Here is a 16,246-nt window from a genome sequence, read left to right on the forward strand (position 1 = left end):
AGGTTCGCCTACCCTTTCAGCATGAATTGGTTCATAGACATCCACATTACCTTTTCCGTCACCATTTTCATGAGCGATGTGGCCTGTAAGAACTTCGATGACTCGATTATGCTGGGCAAGAAGCTCTGAATGGCTTGGATCTAGTTCGCTTGCCCTCTCAGAATGAACATAACGGTCTCATCGCGACTCACTAGATGATGTACACCAAAGAACAACTAAATTAAAATGACAATCCTCATGACAGAAATCACAAAAAATATTCATTCGTAGCATGCAATAGAGTACATTGGTAGGTTTATGTACAAAGAGAACATACACCCTTATTATGGTAATCAATTCCTTCTTGATCTGGTCGTCGACACCGCTGACGGGCTCCTCTATCGGCACCAAATGATCCTTTGACTCATGTGAGGAGCATTTAGACCTTCTTTCGTAGTGCTTTCCATGCTTTGTTTCCTTGTAAAATGATATTGTCACAGGTGACACTACTGTTTGGAGTAAAAAATATACATCTAACAAAGGACGTGTGCTGGGGAAGCCTGCCATTTATATACCAACTTTTTTTAATCAAACACACATGTGGCACGTGGCTGACAAAGATATAATGGCTGGATTGTCAAATTTTTTTTCTAATTTCACTCACGAAGTTTAAGACAATGAAATATGGATAGAACTTACCAAGTGGGCCCAACATTTGTTTCACGAAAAAAGGCCAACTATCCTCTCCTGAAAGTTAAAAATAATCAAGTATGTGTAAAAAGAGAGATCAACACATTAAGAATCTCAAAACAGTCCCTTAAATTAATTAAATTAATACACACCTACTTGTTCAATATATTAAACAGGTGCAGCTAATTAACATAATCGTCAATTGGCAATATGTAGCTTCAAATGGGAAAATGATAGTTTGGGTCATGAAAAGGTCTAGCACAAAAAAAATTATAGACAGCCCAATCTATAGATATTAATAAATAACTATAAATAGTCATATCCAACCTCATATTTATCACTCTTTTTAATTTTAAGACCCAAAGACAAAAGCCATGATGTTTATTTTCATGAGCAAGGAAAAAAAAGACTAAAGAAAAATATCCCTAATCATGAAAACCAGAAACAAAAGTACAATCTTCACAAATAAACTCAATTAAGTACAAAAAAAAAATAGAAAATATTACCCTAAATTCATTCCAATAGAACAAAGACATAAAATTACACATTCTAGAAATGAGTTGAAAGTGATAAGGCTTGTCACTGGCAAACTATACACCAGTCAATGTTCCAGTAATTATGGCCTACTTCTTAGGGGTCAAGTAAGGTTGGACAAAAGATTTAGTTAGAAAAATAAAATTCATTCTCAGCCAAATCAAATGTAGATTCACTAACCTAAATGCCCACTTCAAGTTAAAGCTAAAAAATCATAGTGTCTACATTTCCACCTATTTAGCTTAGAGGTTGAATGAATAGTCCAAGTAGCCATGTTAAAAAATTCAAAGAAAGAGTGACATGGCTACTGAACTGAACTCTTACAAAAAAGAACTTAAAGCTAAATGTCTCAGCATCAAGTCTTGTCAACTTTATATTTGAATGATTTCTTGACAGAAATTTTAAAGATAAAAGGAAATGAACCAAAAGTCATATTAAAATTTACAAAAATTTTACATAATCATAATTATACTTCATACACCAGTTATACAAACATACTCACGGTGACTAACAAGTAGCATGATTGCATACAAAATACCTTAGTTGAAAATGAAGCACCAAACAAGTTCAAATAACATAACGTAAACACAGTTAACAATATAAACTAAACCACCAACTCTAATCCAATGTAAACTAACCTAAACTAAATCTAATAGTTACTCTTCGAACATCTCGTGAAACATTTGGAGTTCAGACCGCATCCTATGGTTCTCAACCTGAAGCTCACAAATTTTGTGGTATGGTGGAGTGGATACCTGTCTTTCTAAACCATCAACACGCTGCAGCAAATTGCCCTTCCCGTCATGGTCAACACCTTCTCCAACATTTGAAAGGTAGCATCTTGCCTTGCTTTCGCTTCATCCTCGGAAAAACATCCATTTACCACCCAGTTGATACCATGTTGCTGAGACTAAAGCACAACCTAAAAACCACGTAGTTGCTTGCCATTTTGGGAGTAGGACTCACACCTGGTAAAGACCGGGTAATCAAGACATAACTGGGAACAAACTCAAATAAGATACAGTTTCATATCTTCGTGATAACAAAATCAACCCCCGCTATGTCTCGTTCAACCGCCTTCCCTGCAACGCAACAACAGGAACCACAATAGACCACTCAGAATAGGAAAACAGACATGCACATTACAAAAATAAATGGATATCAACAGAAAAGTCTAAATGTAACCAACGATTTTACTTCACCATTGAGCGATGATTTGTTTGTTGAACGGCCGCTACCTGCCTCCAACCGTGTACCATGACATGATCGTACTTGCATTGTATGTAGTTGTGTCGACAAAGAACTTCCACCCACAATCATCGCATTCCCTAGCAGACCCAACCGTGGGGTGAGGGTGGGGGTGCCAAGAAAACACCCCTAGCTTGGAGTCAAGTCTCCGTTGCACTAGTTATGTCATAGAATAAAATTATACTATTAAAAATTATACATTCTAATAAACATATTTTGCATTATTTTTCTACTAAAACATCTATTTGGGTGTAAACTAAACACTAAATGCATTATTTTTTTTTAATTTCAAACAATAAACATATTTGCTATTTGTTTTTTCTCAACGCCTCCAACCAAAGTCTGTTGATCAACAAAAAATCATAATAATCCAGTCCAACCTACAAAAACAACAAGTTTAACATTTACTTTGTCTAAATAATCCATAAACAACCTAGGGTTACAAAAAATGTGTACTCCATCATGGCCAAAAAGCCCAACTCTCAACTCATCTTTATTAACTTGTAATCATCCTCCCCCAGTTAATCTATTACCGACAAATCCCCTGCATCATCAATTCTGATTGCAGACACTGTCTACGTGTGCTTTCACAGCATCACCACACGTCGTTCACTCCACCATTCCACGGCTTTTCCTCACATGCAGAAGAAATTTGGCTTCAGCACATTAGCACTGGCCTTCCTTATAATATTGTTCACAAATCACAATCAAGACAAATAGTGTGTGGGACAGAAAAAGGTCATTGCTGCTGTGATGTAACGATTAGTTTTCAACATGTGATAAAATGATCTGGACCAACTAGACGGGTGATGTGTGGTAGTAGTGTCTTCACAGGCGTGTGGCAGCATCTGGTAGAGTCTTGCTCCTTTCGCTGAAGTTGTAGCATGTGTTGGACATGATGTATAAAATCAGATGAGGGATTACGTGTTAATGAAAGTCATTATGATTTTGTCCATTTTAGTATAAAGGTTCCATATTTTTGGTAAAGGAGGGATTTGCTTGTTTTTGGTTAGCTAGAAGAGAAAAAAAATGTAGTAATGGTCTTAATGAGAATCGTGGTATTGGGCCATCACTGGTATAAAATAATAGAAAGTCGTTGACTCATTAAATTATTAGATTTGACATTTTAAAATATGAGGATTTTATAGTAGAAATTTTTTAATTTAAAGGATTGTATAAAATGATTATTGAAGTTTTAGTATTTTTAATTAGAAAAGTGATACAAAATATCTTTATTAATACTTTACTATGTATGATATTATTTAGGGTTTAGAGTTATAAAATTAGTGTTTGTTGTTGATAAATTAGGAAGTGTGATTTATGATTTAGGATTTATGAGTTAGTGTTTATGGTTAAAGTTATTTATTTAGTATTTTTTGTTTCGGTTTGTAGTTTCGGGTTTATGGTATAGGATTTAAGTTAGGGTTTAGGGATTTTGGATTGGGGGTTAAGTTTTAGAGTTTGTTGCTTAAGATTTAGGATTTAGAATTTAGCAGCTATGGTTTAGGGTGATTGATACCGATGAGCCGATATTCCTTCGGTCTGCTGTTATGGATGATGACATCATTGACCTTGGACTAGATGTCGACATACTTCCAGCAGAGGATGACGATTTTCAAGAAGAAGACAGAATCGATGGCGATGAAGAAGAGGAATTGAAGACGAATTCGATGATAACTAGAAAACTACATCCGAAGACGAGAATGATGAACCAGAGGAAGAAGAAGATGAATTTGATTAGGGTTAATGTAAACATAGTTTTGTGATATGTATTTTTTTAAGAAACTTTGCGTATTTGTAATATATGTTTCGATGAATTTAAACATAGTTTTGTGAACGTAATATAATTAGTATTATTTCAGATATTTCAGTTACCATCATTCGATATTTGTAATTTAAATTTTTTGTATTTCACATCAGGTTTGAAGCACTATTTCAATTGTTAATTATTAGGGTACACTAGAAATGGACGGGAAAAGATAATGTAAATTAAAAAAAACACTACCGTCGAAATTACCGTTGGAATATTCCAACGGTACCATTATTTTTTAAAAAAAGGTTTAAATAACATTTCCACCGGTATCAACATCAGATAAATCTGCCGATAATATGGCAGAAAATCATACGAAGTGGCGCCAAATGTTACTATCAATGTCGACGAAGGATCTGTTTTTGTTTTATTATATTCCGTCGGAAAATTCGATGGTAATTACTGTCAGACGCAATAAATCCGATGGTAAATATTTACCAGCAAAGTTTATACCGGCTGATATTTTCTGACGGTACTCTGTGTTTTTCTTGTAGTGTTGCTATATTTTCTATATACATTTTCGATTCCTGCTTGAAGCTTTTAAGTGATAGCTTCTATATTTCTATCATCCATAAAGCATTTTGTAGAGTTTGAGTCTTGTATATACATTGTGATTAACTTATTAAGACATTGATTGATCTTTTGAGTATCAAATTAGTTATTTTTCTAAAATTATGTATTTATCTACGGAATGTAATTGCAATGGATGCATCGCCTCTTCCTAACATTTTTATTTTAGTTGTATATACTTTTTTCAAATAAATAGTTATTTTAGTCTTGAACAAATGACTTTTAAAAAATGGTAACGATGAAATGAGCTTTAAAATATATATTTTATTTGACAAAATGATCAAAACGTTTAGTCAATAATTAACCATTAATTTTGTATAAAATTACTAATATATCTTCATATTCTCTTATGAAATTACTAACTCTACTCTCACATTTCTCTATTATCATCACAATCACCCCTCACCCCACCATCATTTCCCCCACCCATCCTATTGTCACTGTCTTTCATTTGTTGTTGTCATCTCTCTTCATCTATTGGCATCACTCTTTATTGATCATCACTAACATCAACATCAACATCAACATCATTATTATCATCGTTATCCACAACCACCACAAACCTTAACTGCAATCCGTAACTGTCACTCCTTGCTTACCACCACGACCATCAATATCATCACCCTTATCGTTAACATCTTCATTTTCACCATATTATCACCCTCTTTCACTTTCATCATCACCTTTTACCAAACTCTTACCATCAACAACAACAACCCACAAATTCACTATTGTCACAACCTCTCTCTCTCTCTCTCTCTCTCTCTCTCTCTCTCTCTCTCTCTCTCTCTCCTTTTTTTCAGACAATCTTTTTCTCCATCTAGATCTACATCCTTTTATCACTCTCTCTCTCTCTCTCTCTCTCTCTCTCTCTCTCTCTCTTTCTATTTTGATTTGTTTCTTCCTCTAAATTTATGTTTTTTAATCTTCTCTCTCTCTCTCCTTTTTTTCAGACAATCTTTCTCTCCATCTAGATCTACATCCTTTTATCATTCTCTCTCTCTCTATTTTGATTTGTTTCTTCCTCTAAATTTATGTTTTTTAATCTAGTATTTTTGGTAATGATGATTTTTAATGGGTGGCGATGGTTATGAAGTTAGGTTGGGTGTTTGACGATAGAAGTTAGGATGGTGGCAGTAGGTTAAGGACAACATATATGGGATGGAGTGTGATAGTGTTGGCAATGATCTTAATGATGACAATGATGATGATGATGATGGCAATAGGTGAGAGGGTGAGAGGAGATAATGGTAAAATGGGGTGTGATGGTTTATTTATGATGCTAATGGCAATATTGATGATGTTGTTGACGGTGGGTGAGGGGTGGCAGCAATGAAGTTGGATGGTGACAGTGGGATTGGATGAAATTGGTCAGATAGAAAAATAAAGGATAAAATGAGAATAAATTAGTATTTTCATAAAGAATTAACGATTTTTACTAAGTAAATCTATTATTGACTAGACTTTTGGATTTTTTTATAAATGGATAAAATGAAAACATAGGCCAAAACGTCATTTTTTAATTTTAGAATGGAAGAGACATACGTATATTATAAAGTATGATGTAGAAAAGTGTATCATATTAGTATGACAATTTCTCAAATAGGTGGATCCAATTTGTTGTTAAAAAATAAAAAATGTTATAATATAAAAATCAGGTTTTTCGATTTTTATGTTTAGAAATTAAATATTATTAAAGTTAAATCTAGATCCTTTGATTTGACTTTTTAAAATATTAAAAAAGTTAAAATATTAAAATCGGATCCTCCAATTTTTTTTTTCAAAAAATAAAAAATAAAAAAATTGGACCCTCCGATTTTATCTTCTTTTTGCCTCTCCACAAATCGGACTGTTCAATTTGTATAATATATAACAACTTTAAAAAAAATAACCTCATATTAAAAAGAAACACTAAGGATTTGTTTGGATGAGTTTCTAATAAAAAACAAATTTTAATTATTTTTTTAAAATATTTTAGAAAAACAAAAAAAATTTATATTTAGATGTTTTTGTATAAAAAATATCTTTTTATTTATCAATTATGTTTGAGTACAATAATATAATTTATTTATTTATTTATTATGTGAAAATCATATTTTTTAAATAATTAAAAAATATATAAATGATAACTTTTAAAATTTTTTATTTTTCTAGTATTTTTATTTTTATTATTAAAAAATTACCACACATGCTTTAAAAAAAAATCTTTTTTATTGATTTTTTTTCAATAACTTAATGGCACTCAAATAATTTCTAACCCTTTCAATAATAATGCATATCACATCATTTTCATCCATACAAAAAAAAAATCAATTATACTATTGATACATAAAAATCAGTTACTAGTGTATATAATATATTTTAAAATATAAAATATATATTAAAAATAAATTAAACTACACATTTATTTATACACAAATAATCATATTAAGTATATACTAAAAACAGCAACTAGTACAAAGTATATATTAAAATATAAAATATACATTAAAAATAAATTAAACAATATATGTATTTATATAAATACATAATGACTAATTTTAATATATAAATAATATTTTTAAAATATAAAATATATATAAAAAATAGTGTATAAATAATATTTTTAATACATAAATACATTGTGATTAATTTTAATATATAAATAATATTTTTTTAAAAATTAGCCCCAAAACGTATCCTTATTTTCTTTTTTTTTTTTATAAAAAATACCCATAAAAATAAAAAATTGATCCACGTTTATATCAACCGCAACTGCCAACAACTAATATATCCAACAACTAATCTTTTAATTTCAATAATTTACCATATACACTTACTTAAGAAAGTAAACCCACGTATCTGAAATAGCACCGCAAAGCGCCACCAATGGCCATGGTCACGGGAACCGACCCGGGAATGGACCAAGAAACCAAGGAAACGGTTCTGACTTTCCTCAACCACTGCTGCCGCCACCACCGCCCTCCCGGCGCGTGCGTCATCGAACTTGTCGACTTCCTCAACTCCCTCCGACTCCACCTGCCGAGTCCCGACTTAGCTCACCTGCTCGTCTCACACCTCTGCTTCGATAACAACCACCCTTGGCTCTGGAAGTTTCTTCACCACGCGCTCTCTTCGCGACTCTTGTTCCCTCTCCAGCTACTCTCTCTACTCTCCTCTAGGGTCATTCCTCACCGACATTCTCACCCTCAGGCTCACGCGCTCTTCCTTGCACTACTAGTGCAACACGCCTTCACCTTCGATCCCGCCACTGTGGAAACACCTTCAACGAAGCTCAAGTAATGTTCTTGTGTTTGGAATTTTGAATGTGAGAAAGTTTTGTTAGTTTTCAATGCATGTAGTACCTTCTAATTTTTTTTTAATCTACTTGTTTGATAAACCCTATTTTATTTATTTATTTTTTAAAATTGTTCATGTTAGGTTCTAGTATGTTGTGGTTTAATTACTACCTTGTTTGGATAATGCAGATAACTATCTAGTTTTAAATGCATGCATGGAGTAAAAACATGATTAAAGTAGCCTCATTGTTAGAAAATTCAGAGTTTAGTAAGTGAACAATGGGTTTAAACATGTTAATTGTGCATTTGGATGGTAGCATTTAGTGAAATTGATAATAATTGCATATTGTGGGTTTACTTGCCTATAAAGGGCTTTTTTGTTATCGTGTTTGTTATGTGTGATACTTGATTGGATTGGTTTGACTTTGACAATATTCCTAGTTCCTATACGTTGTTCTGTTGTTGTTTCAGTTTTACTGTGTTTTTTAGCTTTTGGTGAATGCTAGGTGTTGGACCAGTTACTATTACCATTGTTGTTTTTGTTATTACCATTATCATTTATCATTATAATATTGGACTTACTTCTTAAGGCTAAGAATTGAGGTGCTGCTAATGTGTTTGGGATCCTAAAGGGCTGCCTTGCAACATGCACTTTATTTTTATAGGAGCATTCTTACATTTGAAAAATTTTACACGTTAAAAATTGAATTGAAGGCTTTGTTACAGACGGTTATCTTTTTAAAGTGATTATATTATCTTTTTTCTAATCTTGGTATTTTGCTCAATTTATGGTCTGATGGAAATATTGGTTAATTGTGTTAATTCTAACAATAGCTTTCCTGTCTTACAGGATAATAAATTCTATTGATGTTGCACTTCAGCTTTCTGAAACATATAATATCCGCGATCTGGAATTGGGACATATCTTTGTGCTGTTCTTTTACAGCATTATCATTGCTTTGATTGATAGCACATTAAACGACTGGGGTTTACAAGTATCCACTAGTGAAAGATCATGTTTAGTCCCTATGGGTGACCAGTATATGGAAATTGATCATAAGGTGACCCACAGTTTTGAAAAAGGTGAAAATCATGAACAGATAAGGAAGAAAAATTCCATTTTGGCCTTAGAGATATTGGAAAGTCTAACTGAAAGCAAAAAAGGAGTGGTTCTTCTGCAGTCTGTTCTCTTGAACATGTATTTTCTCCCACTATTTATATTTTTCCACTTTTGTTCAGCAGCCCAATTAAATAGTTTACTCTTTTTACACTACAATATTGCTGCTATAAGAGTAAGACAACAACTCTAGACCAGTTTAACTTCTTGTTTGACTACATATGAGAGTAACATATAGTGTGTAATTTTTTAAAATACAACATTTGTCATCAGTTTTATGTGCATATATTCACTTGATTTCCAGGAATTGTGCTGTGTAATTGACAAATTTATTTTCCCTCTTTTGTGTTTCATCATGGATGATAGGCCTGAAAAATTCAATTGCCTCCTACAGAGGTTTCATTTTCTCGAATCTCTTGAATTGACTTCAGCTGAGCTAATATCAGTAAGTCAAGTTCTAAAAAAAGTGTCTGCAAACATCCGTGCAGTTTCTCATTTCGATTATGGCCCAAGTAAGAATCAGATTGTTGGAAAGTTTGTTGATGTTGGATCACAAAATATGGCATCATTGAGATTCAACTACTCATATTGTCAGTCTCCTTGCTGGGTTCCTCTTGATATTTATATGGAAAACTCTATGGATTCTAAACAGATTCCGACAAAGTCAGCTATTATTGTGCTTACAGGTACATCTGCTGACAGAGTTTTCATTGGATTTAATTTTTTTTTTTCTGTTATTGTTTATCATTTATGAACAATATGTTTTAGGAAATTTATGTGGTTTCAAGCCTTTCCTAATATTCATGACCTACTTGCAGAATCAATCAAGACATTACAAAAATTTAACCAAGCTAGCTGGCAAGAAACTTTTCTAGCAGTTTGGCTTTCAGCCCTTCGTCTTGTGCAGCGAGTTGAGATTGATCCACATCAATCTTTTGTTTTTATGGTAGGAATTAACAAATAATTAAATTTCTCTCCCTTGGTTTATTGCAGGACCGAGATCCTCCTGAAGGCCCTATTCCCCATCTTGAGGCCCGTATGAGCATGCTTTTGTCTATTGTCCCCTTGGCCATTGCAAATGTTCTAAATGATGACTCCGAACATAGTCTTTCTTCTGTTCAAGTGCCTCTGGAAACTGGATATGGTCATGAAAGGAAGAGTGATGGTTCTAGGAAACTTGGACTGATTTCATCTATTCAGGTCCTTGGGCACTTTTCCAGCCTCCTTTGCCCTCCCACATTGGTTGTAGATGCATCCAACCAGGCAGCTAGAAAAGCAGCAAGCTTCATTTATAGTTCTATGAATGAAAAGAGTGAATCTGCCACTGGCATTCATGCTAATACCAATGTAAAAGCAGGTTGGTTTGGTGAACTTGATCTCTACTTCCATGATTCCATCTGCATTATTTACTGTGAAAAAGGATTAATATCATATACTTGGCACTTCTTCATTATCTTGCCTCCATATCTCTATGATAGTACTAAAGTAATTGATAGCTTTCAGGCGGCAACTTGAGGCATCTCATAGTGGAAGCTTGCATAGCAAGGAATTTAATAGATACATCAGTGTACTTTTGGCCTGGTTATGTCTCTACTTCAGCGAGATCTTTGTCAGATTCATCTCCACTTGAAAAATCGCCGTGGTTAACATTTATGGAAGGAACACCATTAAACGGTTCCCTTATAAATTCGCTCACTGAGACCCCTGCCTCAAGGTTTACTATTATGTAATATGATTTCATTTTGATGTTATCTAAACTGCTGATAAATGTTCTTCACAATTTTTCTTTTGTCCTAGCCTGGCAGAGATAGAGAAGTTATACTATATTGCAATAAATGGATCAGAGGTGGAAAAGCCTGCTGCTGCAAAGATTCTTTGTGGTGCATCCCTCATTCATGGATGGTATATTCAGGTGACAAATCTTACCATATTGAAATTGGAGGTCCTTTTCATAGTATGGTTGCTTATATTATATGTGCTTTAGGCATTCTCTTGAATGTATATTTCTTATATTATATTAATATATAAAAACTATGATTTCATCTATCTAACATCTTAAGTTTTTATAGGGGGACATTTAGACATTGAGTAGTTTAGCATACTGTTTCTCTTTGGCCTTTCACCTAAAAGCTAAAAAAAAAAAAAAATCTTGGACCTGGATGCAAGTTTCACTGGGACTGAGCATACTGTTTCTCTTTTTCCTCCTAAGCTGGAAACAAAATTTCAACCTTTTTTTTTGGTACTTTGCTGTCTGGATACTAGGTACTCTGTATTATGTCTTAACTTGCACAAACTCTTCAGTGAAAAACACTGCTCAAAACCCTTATTCTGTCTTTTGGTTTTATTGGATTCTAGGTTATTCTGTGATGATACTCCTAATCTTGTTATAGTAATCTTATTACTGTTGTATCCTTATAGACTTATAGTCATGTATTTATTCTGCAGTCAAACTTTTTTCTTCCTGGCAGGAACATGTTGTCCACTTTGTGGTGAAGTTTCTTGCTTCTTCTGTACCTTTCACTCATTCTGGATCTTGGAGCCACTTGATCAATAATATGTCCATGCTAAGTGCTGTCCTCCATGGAGTTTCCTCTGTTGATACAGTTCACATACTATCATTGCATGGTGTAGTAAGTGAATTATGTTTTATAATTAATTTAATTGATGTATGAGCATGATAATCCTTTTGGATTTTTTTTTCTCCATATATTAATGACGACATAAAATTTTGGGGGTTCACTTGGCAGTTGGCAGCCTGTTGAAACTATTAGGCCTTACATGTGCTTGAAATACGAATTTGACTATCAAATTCTTAATTTTATGCATTGCACTATTGGGACCCCGGTGAATGGTGATTATTAGTTTAGTAAATCCCATTCTCCTATAAACATTATCCCAGGTAATATTGTTTCACCTTATTCTAATGTATTACTCAATCTACTATTTCCCCCCCCTACTTGAGAGGATAGAATTAAAAAGAATGGCGGGGTAAGGCATGTTTCCAGTGTGTGGGTGAGTGTGAGGGAAAGGATTTATAATTATGCAATCTGGGCTAAGATACACAATAGTTGGGTGCGAGGAATATAGACAAGGGGAGGGGTGATTGGTGGGATGTCAGAGTTGTAAGGACTTGAGATTGGGAGAGGAGATCTATCCAAGCCTCTCCCAAAATTTAAGCTCTTGTGCCAAATGGAACTGACATTACATTCTTAAATCAATTTCAATTTTGAATTTCAAGCAAAGATTTAAGAGAATTATTCTGGAGATATAAATGAAAGTAGTAGAGAAGAGAAGTATAGATAGTAGATAGAAAGAGAGAAATTCTTAAAGGCAGCGTTAAAGTTGATATAAATTGATTTTAAGTTATTAAAAGCAACTGTAGATAGTTCATCCATAGTTCCTTTCCCATTTCTAAGCATTTAGTATAAACATACCGTTCTTAAGTTGAATTTCTTTTCTAGCCACATCTTAATGTCAATAACTCTATCAAGGGTTGTTTTGTGTAGATTCCCACAGTTGCGGCATCTTTATTACCATTATGTGAGGCATTTGGCTCAGTGAAACCAACATCAAATAGCACTAGCAATGAACCTTCAGCATCTCCTTACATGGCTTTTTCTTTGGCATTTCTTTTCCTTATTCGCTTATGGAAATTCTCTAGGCCCCCTCTTGACCAATTTGCAACTGATGGCAGAGGTGCAATTGGAGGTTTGGAGTATCTTTTGTCATTGCACAATAACTGCATTATCTCTTCACAAGAAAAGCTAAAAAGCAATACATCTGATTCCGTATCTGTAAAACCTGTATATATTGATTCATTTCCAAAATTACGAGCCTGGTACTGTCAACAAAAATCTTGCGTTGCTTCATCCCTTTCTGGCCTTTCTACTGGAAATCATCAAGTTGCAAATTTGATCCTAAGCATGATTTACCAGAGGATATCCAAAGGTGTGATTTCATCGAGTAATTCTTCTTCATCGCCAACTAGCAGCAATGCATGTGGTGAAGATGCTTTTCAAAGACCTGTTCTTCCTGCATGGGAAGTACTAGAAGTTCTTCCTTTTGTCCTTGAAGCAATTTTAACTGCTTGTGCTCATGGGAGGCTTTCATCACGGGACTTGACAACAGGTTGGCTTTTCCTATGCATCAATCCAGATTTTGTTTCAGTCAAATTTGTCCTACCTTCTAGTGCCCCTTTAGTGATTGATCACTGAATCATGTAAACTAAATGAACTTGCTGATTCATATTGTTTTTGGTCAAATTTTCTATTTTTTAATAATTTAAACTTTTGGCCTGATTTTGTCAAAGCCAGTGTAATAAATTCTGTTACCATTTCATTATGATTTAAAATACTGAGAACATATTGGGATAATTTGGAAACAAGTATTAATCAATTGTCCATGCACTTAATACACCAAAAAGTTGGTTCCCTTGATTCAGACAAAAGTTAATTGGATAGGTAGCCTTTTCTGTTTCTGGTTCTGACCTCATTGTATCATGGTATCTATTACGTGCCATTTCAATTGCAGGTCTGAGAGACCTTGTTGATTTTCTCCCAGCTTCTCTCACAGCCATTATGGATTACTTTACTTCAGAAGTTACTCGTGGGGTATGGAAACCAGTTCTAATGAATGGAACAGATTGGCCTAGTCCAGCAGCACTTCTTCCATCAATTGAGTCAGAAATAAAAACTATACTAACTTCTGTTGGCGTCGATGTTCCCGGTCATTCTTCCGGTACTTTGCTGATTAAATTAAATACTCTATTTACCTGTTTGAATTCTACTAATTTCCATGCCAAGTCCTAGAAAAAAACATTGCATACATTAGGAAATTGAAAGCAGATGTTCTAATTACAATTTAGCATTCCATCAATGTTCTAATTAATTATTGACACAGAAAAGCAAATTTTGTGAGAGTAAGCCTCAATGAAATGGTAAAGTTGCTGCAATGTGACATGTAGAGTATGGGATCAAATCCCAGAAATAAGGTCGAAAGGCTGCACACATGGACCTCCCCAAGACCCCTCATTGTAGGAGTCTTGTGCATGGGCTGCCCTATTTTTTTTTTTCTTAAAAAAAATTGTCACTTTGTCTATCCATTGGATTGTTTTCATATTGATTTGTCAGTCCTGTTCATTTATGTATGTATCATAATAGGTAGTCTGATTTTTTTTTAACATGTCCTCATAATGCTTCCTTTATTGACCACAATGCCATCCACCATGCACATGTTTTTGGCTTGCTGCCATTGGCAAAACTAAAGTACATCTGCATACTTGATTGTTTCCTTATCTTTCCTAATAAGGATACTCTAGATTGAACAATCAAAGGCATTTTCATTACTTGACATCTTTATTGTGTGGCAGATGGTTCACCAGTAATGCTTCCTCTACCAATGGCAGTGCTTGTGAGTTTATCCATCACTTTCAAACTCGACAAGAACCTGGAATACATGCATTCCATTACTGGAGCGGCTTTGGAAAATTGTGCATCAGGTTGCCCTTTGCCTAGCATGCCTATAATTGGCTCTCTTTGGGCACAAAAGGTTCGCCGCTGGCACAACTTCATTGTTGTGTCATGTGCACGTTCTGTGTTCAGACACAATAAAGTTTCGGTTGCCCAGCTGTTGAGAAGTTGCTTCTCCTCGTTTCTTGGAACATTGTGCATTTCAAACTCAAAGCTAACTGCCGAATGTCGCATGAATGGTCTGATGGGGAGCACCTTCTCAGCCCATGGTTCCTATCCTTATGTAGCTCCAGGTTTCCTTTTTATTCGGTCTTGTCGAAATATACACAATGTGAGGTATCTAACTGATGTAATCGTAGACCTTGTTACACAATATTCTAATGAATTAGCCGGCACAAGGGCAAGTGCGGCCTCTCGCATAAAATCTAGTGAACCATCACCATCATTGTCCCTAGCCATGCAAAGCACCAAAGAAGTTGCAATGCTCGGGGCGAGCCTTTTATGTGCAGCGGGTGGTATACTACTAGTTCAGGAATTGTACAAGGAAACTATTCCTACCTGGCTGCTATCAAGGGATGTGAAGCATAACAATGATAGTGTTGTGTGTCACATTCTTGAGGGTTATGCTATGGCATACCTGTTAATACTTTCAGGGTCACTCATATGGGGTGTTGGTGCCAAGTTACCATCATGGACATTCTCTCGAAGGAACCGCACGGTCGGGGTCCATTTGGACTTCTTGGCAGAAGTAATGGAGAGGAAGATTTCACTCAGTTGCCACCCTGTTACATGGAAAACTTATGTGTCAAGTTTGGTGGGGTTTATGATTACGTATGCACCAGCGTGGATTCGAGAAGTGAAGGTGGAGACGCTGAGGAAATTGGCGCACGGATTATGCAGATGGCATAAACATGAACTGGCACTTTCTTTGTTGCAGAGAGGGGGAGTGGCAGCTATGGGAGCTCTTGCTGAACTTGTCAATTTGGTTGAGTTTGAGCAGAGGATTCCGATGCCATGCTCATGATTGTTTTGAATGAATGAAAACTTAATGTAATGCCAAAATTGCGGATTTTTTTATTTAAATAAAATAAATATTTTATTTACGAAAATGCATAAATAGTGAGATATTTACAAAATTTTATTACGAGACATTTTGGATGCTGAGGGTACAACCCAAAAACGAACATATTTTGGCGTCTGGGATTTCGTTCTGTGATTGGGTGATGTCGAGTTATATTCTAGATGCACCTGGAATATGTATTAGGGCAGAGATTGGATACTGAGTATCCAAGATATGCGCAAAAAGCGAATGAGGTTTTAGCATCCAAGATATATACACTACCATAATTTCACCCTCGGCATTCGAGATACAGGCAATGGTCATTTTTTGTCTTAGCACTTGGGACATGTGTATTATGGTTCAGGTGTTGGGACATGTGTATTATGGTTCACGTGTCTTTGTATCCAAGATAAGTTGGAGAATAACTTTATTTATAAAGCCCATCCCAATACAATCCCTCCCACAATTCACAAAGGAATAGTTTCTTTCTCT

At 34.7% G+C, this 16,246-nt stretch overlaps 1 protein-coding gene across 2 annotated transcripts; it reads left to right on the top strand.

Annotated features, from left to right (window-relative positions):
• Window positions 1-7,602: 7,602 nt before the first annotated feature.
• Window positions 7,603-15,803, top strand: LOC112797272 (mediator of RNA polymerase II transcription subunit 33A). 2 transcript variants are annotated; one of them, XM_025840122.3, is made up of 11 exons: window positions 7,603-8,109; window positions 8,960-9,307; window positions 9,593-9,912; window positions 10,045-10,136; window positions 10,220-10,583; window positions 10,730-10,940; window positions 11,024-11,138; window positions 11,695-11,856; window positions 12,733-13,354; window positions 13,757-13,963; window positions 14,595-15,803. In XM_025840122.3, exons 1-11 carry the CDS (start codon window positions 7,700-7,702, stop codon window positions 15,716-15,718), a joined length of 3,975 nt encoding a protein of 1,324 aa, XP_025695907.1. In that variant the 5' UTR covers window positions 7,603-7,699; the 3' UTR covers window positions 15,719-15,803. The 2 variants fall into 2 exon arrangements, with proteins under 2 accessions (XP_025695907.1, XP_025695905.1); XM_025840120.3 differs by having other exon boundaries at window positions 7,634-8,109; window positions 11,032-11,138; window positions 11,672-11,856.
• Window positions 15,804-16,246: the final 443 nt, after the last annotated feature.

Source organism: Arachis hypogaea, chromosome 4 (assembly GCF_003086295.3).
Source record: "Arachis hypogaea cultivar Tifrunner chromosome 4, arahy.Tifrunner.gnm2.J5K5, whole genome shotgun sequence".
In the NCBI taxonomy this organism is placed as follows: Eukaryota; Viridiplantae; Streptophyta; class Magnoliopsida; order Fabales; family Fabaceae; genus Arachis; species Arachis hypogaea.

Coding starts and splice junctions, on each gene's coding strand:
- LOC112797272 (XM_025840120.3), top strand. CDS start 7,700: ATGGCCATGGTCACGGGAACCGACCCGGGAATGGACCAAGAAACCAAG. Junction 10,584..10,729: donor TAATACCAATGTAAAAGCAG/GTTGGTTTGGTG, acceptor GATAGCTTTCAG/GCGGCAACTTGAGGCATCTC. Junction 13,964..14,594: donor TGTTCCCGGTCATTCTTCCG/GTACTTTGCTGA, acceptor ATTGTGTGGCAG/ATGGTTCACCAGTAATGCTT.